Genomic DNA, 7,500 nt, shown 5'->3' with positions numbered 1-7,500 from the left:
TCTCTCTCTCTCTCTCTCTCTCTCTCTCTCTCTCTCTCCGTCTGTTATTCAGCCCTGCCATCTCTTCATTGGACCGCCTCGTCTCTTCTCCGCAGTTAATAATGAAGCACACACAAGCGGAGGAATGAAAGCACCACAGCAAATATATCATACACACACACACACACGCAGAGATAGACAGACAGGCAGCTCTGGGCCTCTCTGTTGGCGGGCCACCAAAATGCGTCATATATTAACTACCACCACCCCGCGCAGTTTGTTCCGCGTGATACAACAGACTTGCATATGCATCGGGCGGGCAGTGGAGGCGAACCGTGGAGCCCCTGGCGAGAAGGGACGGCAGCGAGGCATGGAAGACGATTGCATGATGTATAAGATGAACGTGTTTCACTTGGCCAGCGAGAACAGCGACCAGGACGAGAGGGTGAAGGATGAGGATGGCAAGAGGACCAGAGTAAGGACAAGAGGATGAGGATGACAGGACCAGGAGATGATGACAAGAGGACAAGGACGAGAAGAATAGGACAAGAGGAAAAACACGAGACAAAAAGACAAGGATGAAATGATGACAGAAGAACAAGGACATGATAAAAACAAGAGAACGAGAACAAAAAGGACAAAAGAACAAGGACATGACTATAGAAAAACCACAAGGAAAAAGATGACAAGAAAATAAGAACCAGATAATGATACCGAGATGAAAAAAAAAAGACCAAGAGAAACACAGCAAGATGATAAAACCGCTGCAACAAGAACTGGGACGATTCTCTAAGCTGTCTACGTGAAATTTTTGTACAGTCGCCTTGGGATTAGTTAGCTGAGGTTTCTTGTGTCTCTTCCCTCAGCTGGTGGCAAAGAAGTGAGGATAAAATGCGAGTTTTGGATGTTGCTGGCCTTCACTGGGACGAGAGAGGAAGTCAAAGGGAGGAGGAATGGAGGAAAAAAGAGTATGGGAATTGATACACGAAGGGAAAGCAAGGAAGAGATTGAAAAAGAAGTGTAAATGAAAAGGATAAGGAAGGGAAAAGGAATTGCAGGAAACAGGCATAGAAAATCGTGACTGAAGGAAGTAAAAGGGAAGAGGAATTGAGAAAAAAAAGTATGGAAATTGATACAAGAAATGATACACGAAGGGACTGCAAGGAAGAGATGGAAAAAGAAGCAAAAGAAGAATGAAGTAAAAAGAAGAAAGAACGAAAGAGGAAATACAGGAAATAGACATAGAGAAACGAGACTGAAGGTGATAAGGAAGGAGAGAAAAAAGGAGAAATAACAATAAAAGAGGACCAAACATGAAGAATAAATGAAAATAAGCAAAACAGCCAGAAAGTGAATAGAAAAAGAGGGATTCAAGAGGAGAGAAAAAGAGAAAGAATATCAATAAGGAAAGAGGAAGCAAAGAGGAGGAAAGAGGAAGGGAGTAAGTACGAGAAATGCATAAAAAGACCAGGAAGTGATAAAAAGGGATTGAAGGGGAGGAAAGAATGGCAGAAGAGAAAGAGGAAGAGGAGGAGGAGGAGGAGGAGGAAGAAGAAGAGGAGTGAATACGAGAAAGGAGCAGAAAAATTAAGTGATGGAATGGTGATCGAATAGGAAGAAAGAGGAAGAGGAGGAAGGAGAAAGAGTGAGAAATTGACAAAGACGAGGAAGAAGAAATTGGAGGAATTGGAGAAAAGAAGGAGAGAAACGAGAGAAGAAGAAAGAAGAAGAAGAAAACTCGAGAAAAGAATAGAAAAGAGGCAATTATAGAAAGAAACGATAAAGAAAGAAAGAAGAAGATAAAATACAGGAAGAGAGAGAGAGAGAGAGAGAGATGTTAGAGATAATGAAAGAAGGAAAAATAAAAGTAATAAAAACACAAAAGATGATAAAGGAGAAACAAAAGAAAGAAATAGGGAAGCGTAGAAAGAAGAACGGATAAGAGAGATTGGGGAAAGGAGGGAGATGATAAACGAGGAAGGGAAGCAGAGGAAGATGGACGAGGGAGGGATGGAGGAAGGTAGTACTAGAAAGAGAGGAGGAGGAGGAGGAGGAGGAGGAGGAGGAGGAGGAGGAGAATCATCGACTTCTTTTCGTTTTCTTGTTATGACTTTATTATTTGTGTCATTACCATGTCATCATCATCATCATCTTCTTCTTCTTCTTCTTCTTCTTCTTCTTCTTCTTCTTCTACCTCTTCCTCTTCTTCTTCTTCCCCGTCTTTTTTTCTATCTTCCTCGTATTCATCTCCGTCCTTCTTTCCCTCTTCTTTCTCCTACACATCTTCATTATCATTACTAACACACACACACACACACACACACACACACACACACACACACACACACACACACACACACACAGTACCACAATCAGTAATCAAGGATATTTTAGCAAGCAAAGGTGTTTTATTGCTGTTTGGATAATATATCACTCCCCCCTCCGCCCCTTCCCCTTAGCATGGACGCTCCCCCCTCCCCATTTAGGTCATTAGCGCCCCACCACTCCTTTACCCCCCTTCCTTGTACCTCCTGTGTCTTTTCCTCCTCCTCCTCCTCCTCCTCCTCCTCCTCCTCCTCCTCCTCCTCCTTGTGCTATCGTATAATTAATTTTGAGATCTGCTAGCTTTCTGTGTGTGTGTGTGTGTGTGTGTGTGTGTGTGTGTGTGTGTGTGTGTGTGTGTGTGTGTGTGTGTGTGTGTGTGTGTGTGTGTGTGTGTGTGTGATTTTTTTACGTAATATCATTTAATCGACGTATTTTTTTTTAAAGTTAAGGATTGAGAGAGAGAGAGAGAGAGAGAGAGAGAGAGAGAGAGAGACATGTACTCACCCACAAACACACCCACCCCATCCCACCCATCCCATCCCTAGGCACACAAGCTGCCCACCTCATAGTTATCCCATGCATCACGCCTAATTGTCTTCATCCTCAAGCTGAACGAGGCGCTAAACTGGCCCAGGACGACCCACGCAACGACCACTCACCGCCCAGTTATTAAAGGAAGCGCCTTACTCACTCCCACTTACGGCCAGTCAAGCCTCAGTCAAGCTACAGTCAATTAGAAGAGAGGTCACGTGATTTCTTTTTTTTTCATTCAGTCAGGATTAAATTAGTTAAAGAGAGTGAAGTGTTTAGTTTGTTTTCGTTTATTTTTTGTTATTTTTTTATCAAGTTTTGTCAAGAGTTGTTTTTTTAAGTCAATCAGAAGCGGTTTTTTTCAGTCAATCAGAAAAGTTTTTTTTTTTTTTAGTCAATCAGAAACGTTTTTTTTTTTTTTTCAATCAATCAGAAGCGGGTTTTTGTCAGTCAAAAGTTTTTTTTTCAGTCAATCAGAAACTCGTTTTTTTTCAGTCAATCAGAAACGTTTATTTTTTAGTCAATCAGAAACGTTTTTTTCCAGTCAATCAGAAACGTTTATTTTTTAGTCAATCAGAAACGTTTATTTTTCAGTCAATCAGAAACGTTTTTTTCCAGTCAATCAGAAACGTTTTTTATTTTTTTTAGTCAATCAGAACTTTTTTTTCAGTCAATCAAAAACGTTTTTTTCAGTCAATCAAAAACGTTTTTTTTTTTCAGTCAATCAGAAACTTTTTTTTCAGTCAATCAGAAGCGTTTTTTCTCATTTTTTATAGTTAATTTTAGTCAAGAGTTGTTTTTTTTCAGTCAATCAGAAGTTAAATCTGTTGAAGATAGTAAATTGTTTTGTTTTGTTTTTTTCTCAGTTTGTATCGTGATTAAGTTTAGTCACGAGTCTTTTTTTCTCCCCATGTTTAGTGTTTCAATGAGTTAAGTACGAAATCTTTTAAGTTGAGTCACAAGTGTAGTCTTTTCTTCAGTTAGTTTTCAGTGAGATCACTTAAGGACAGTCAATAGTTTAAATTTTCCGATTCAGTTTAATATTCAGTCAAGTTCCATCGAGAGACTTAACCCCCTCAGTACCATGACACGTTTCCATATTCATTCTGCTTACTATATGGTGATTTTACATAGTTTCAGAAATTTATATGAGGGGAATTGAAATAGTGAAGACTGTGGCCATTAATCTGACCTCCATAGAGCCTTCCTAATGTCAATGAAATGGTCTAATCGTACACAAATCTAAAGGTAAAAATGGCTAAGGTTCTAAATCCTAAAGATCAAGAAAGATTCCTCAACATACAGATACATTTGAAAACAAAAAACCTTCAATCATATCCCTTGTCATTCTATCAAAGCCCAATATTTCAGACACGGGGGAGCTCAAAAAATAAATCATTCAAAGTGAACGTAAACATTTTATCGAAAAAAAAAAATATATATATATAACCAGATAAATTTTACGCTTATTCCTGCAGATTTATAAATATCGTTAAACAAAAAAAAACCTGATTCCTTGCTAATCCATGACATATAAAGAGCCAAACTGAAAATTCTTAACCATTCATGTATACTCTGAGCTGTAAAAAGAGGAACAATACACAAACCATATGTAAGGACGTTTAATCCTTTATTTTCTGAATTCCCCAAGAAAAAAAAAATAAAAATAGTGAAAAAAATGAATAAATGATAAGTATATACTGCAAATCTCATATTCTGGATCATATTGGGCTAATCGATTCATAACTAATCCTTAAAGCTGATTAATGATTACCAAAACTCTCAAAGTCCCTTACTGAATGCTTAACTTCATTATATTCTTTTAATTTTACTCCTCTTTTCATTTCCTTCCCATATTTGATTACTTTTTCATTTCATTTTTTATTCGTTCCTTTTTGTTTTGTTTCATTTATATTTGTGTTAAGTCAATTTCACTCTCTCACACATATTTCCTTATTATCCTATTCATTCCTTCTAAATTTACTTAATCTCTAAAGATGTATATATATTTATTTTTAGTACCAGTCTGCCTCTCTCTCTCTCTCTCTCTCTCTCTCTCTCTCTCTCTCTCTCTCTCTCTCTCTCTCTCTCTCTCTCTCTCATTGTTTATTTCATTCTCTCCTTCATTTTCCCAATATTGAAACCATTTTTTAGAGTCAATTTCTTATAAGTACCAACATCCCCCTTCTCTCTCTCTCTCTCTCTCTCTCTCTCTCTCTCTCTCTCTCTCTCTCTCTCTCTCTCTCTCTCTCTCTCTCCACCCAAGAAAAGATGGAAAAGAATAGGAAAAGGTTGGTGCTCTCAACAGTACGTCATTATCCACTTTGCGAAGGTGGATTGGGGACAAATTAAGTGCATCTTTTCACGCCACGTAAGCGAAGACCGTGATGGAAATACTGACTTTAATACGGCATCTCCAAATCTAGGTCATTGCAAATCCCAGGTGTCAGTCAGGCCGTGTAATGACGAGAGAGAGAGAGAGAGAGAGAGAGAGAGAGAGAGATGGGTGTCTGTGTGTGATTTTATGATCATTAGAAACGTCAGTACGTGTGTGTGTGTGTGTGTGTGTGTGTGTGTGTGTGTGTGTGTGTGTTGTGAGCGAGAGATAAACAAGTTAGGAGTTATGAGTCCTCGACATAATCGCTTGTCAATCCTCTCTTTCACGACAGAGAGAGAGAGAGAGAGAGAGAGAGAGAGAGAGAGAGAGATTTTGCCATCCAAGCATTTATATAACCATCTCCTTATATCTTTCCATACATCCATCCTTTCCTCTCCTCTCCTCTCCTCTCTTCGCCTCTCATTTACAGCCGCTGGTCTTCCTCTCGTCTCCCTCTCCCTCTCCCCTCCTCCTCACCTCCCTCTCACCCCATCCCCGTTACCACCATCCGTCCCTCCTCTCCAGAGACAGGCCCTACCACCCCCCCAAGACCTGGACATCAGCCCTCCCGGAGTCAGTACCGCATCTGCGCTCGTAGTGGGAGGACGTTCTTCGCTGGCTCTCGTGAACACCTGTCTCTCTCTCTCGCTCACCTTCCCTGACGTTCGCAGCGGTTCTCTTTCAAAGCAGAGCCACTGTTGTTGTTTTCCCATCGAGTTCAAGTGCGAACACCATTCCTGGATACCTGTTGATGTGGATTAATGAGCAGATCAGGTGCAAATAGGTGAAGCTTGATTGTTTGGCCAAATTGGTGAAGGAAATGAGAGAAAACTAAACACTCAATTCTTTCACTGGAACGTTTTAAGCTTGTTGTTGGCACGAAGGACTGCGTGATTGAAACTTCATGTCCGTGGATGAAATGTTGAAAAGGAGGTGATGGCCGTGTCCGTGGCGTGCGTGTCCGTGGCGTGACGATGGACTTAGTGACACCCGAGGGACGCATTGAACTGGTCTCCATGTGTGTTTGTGCGTGTTTGAGGTGGTGACCCGTGCAAGCAGCCTCTCCAAGATGACGCTAAGGATACCATCTCCAACACCGCCTTCGTCATGGGATCTCTCTTCCTCCTCCTCGCCGCCCCTCCTGCTGCTGCTGCTCTTGCTCCTCTCACAGCTGCCTCCTTGTGAGTACTCGCACCAGAGGGAGACATGTTTCTCCTGCTGGTTTCTCATATGCGTTTTTTTTTTTGTGTTATTCCATTTGTCTTTGTGCGTCATTCCTGTATGCAAATGAGGCAGCATCTCAGACCAGGCTCTCTCTCTCTCTCTCTCTCTCTCTCTCTCTCTCTCTCTCTCTCTCTCTCTCTCTCTCTCTCTTTGCTACTTTTACCCCCGTGAGAGCCGTGAGACGCAGGCCAGTGTCACCCTTTCACCCGATGCTGCTGATAATGGGGGTGGGGGACTCCATAATTACCACTTAATCACCCTCACGTAATTAGCAATCACCATTAAAGTCAATCAGTCGGTGGTTATTGGGCAAGATGACCTGCCGTGTGCAAGAATGAGGGCGATGATGAAACTGTATTGGTAGCAAACTGTCTACTGCTTGTCCTTCTTTCCGCCTCGCTGTTAATTGGAATCGTCAGTTTTCCCTCCGACTTTTCCGCTGGCCCGAGACAAAACCTGCGGAGTTTTCAAGGTGGATTTGGGGAAGGAAGCTGCATCTTTCCCTCCCTGCGAGGGTGTGGTTAGCTTCTCTCGTTCCCAGCCTTCACTAAGACGCACGTACAGGTTTATTGAATACGCAGCGAGGTACGAGAGAGGCACGGAAAACAATGTACTTTTTACCCTAAGGAAAGTACATACTACAGTGAGGGAAGCTGCTGTGGTGGTGTTGGTGTATTGTTTATCTTATTTATCGATCGCTAAGCTCCCTCGTGTTGTGGAAAGAGGGAGAGAGAAAGAAAGAGAGGGAGAGGGATGAGTGTATAGGTAAAAAATGGACCTTATACGTATATTTAATAAGGTGTGACTAAACAGGTGAAAGAAGAGTATTAGTGTTATTGATTCTCTCTCTCTCTCTCTCTCTCTCTCTCTCTCTCTCTCTCTCTCTCTCTCTTGACCAAAAATAACCTAAAATGGCGACTCCCGGCTTAAGTCATTTGTTTGTCTGTCTGTCTTGGCGTCCGTGGGAAAGGAATCTATGCCCCGGGTGACAGAACGCAGCGGGGCAAGAACTGGTTTGTCTCAGGTGCTGCAGGATGGGGGGGCTGGGGTTGGGGGTTTGGAGG

General features: G+C 41.8%; 1 protein-coding gene across 1 annotated transcript in view; it reads left to right on the top strand.

Moving 5' to 3' along the window:
• The first annotated feature begins 5,804 nt into the window (after positions 1-5,804).
• The window catches only part of LOC123512239 (nephrin-like), a 114,134-nt gene continuing 112,438 nt past the window's right edge, over positions 5,805-7,500 (top strand). The window contains 1 exon segment of the mRNA XM_045268499.1: positions 5,805-6,393. Coding sequence (XP_045124434.1) covers positions 6,282-6,393 — 112 coding nt within the window. The 5' untranslated portion in view covers positions 5,805-6,281.

The sequence above is a fragment of the Portunus trituberculatus genome, chromosome 33 (assembly GCF_017591435.1).
Source record: "Portunus trituberculatus isolate SZX2019 chromosome 33, ASM1759143v1, whole genome shotgun sequence".
In the NCBI taxonomy this organism is placed as follows: domain Eukaryota; kingdom Metazoa; phylum Arthropoda; class Malacostraca; order Decapoda; family Portunidae; genus Portunus; species Portunus trituberculatus.
This window is presented reverse-complemented; position numbering and strand designations above follow the sequence as displayed.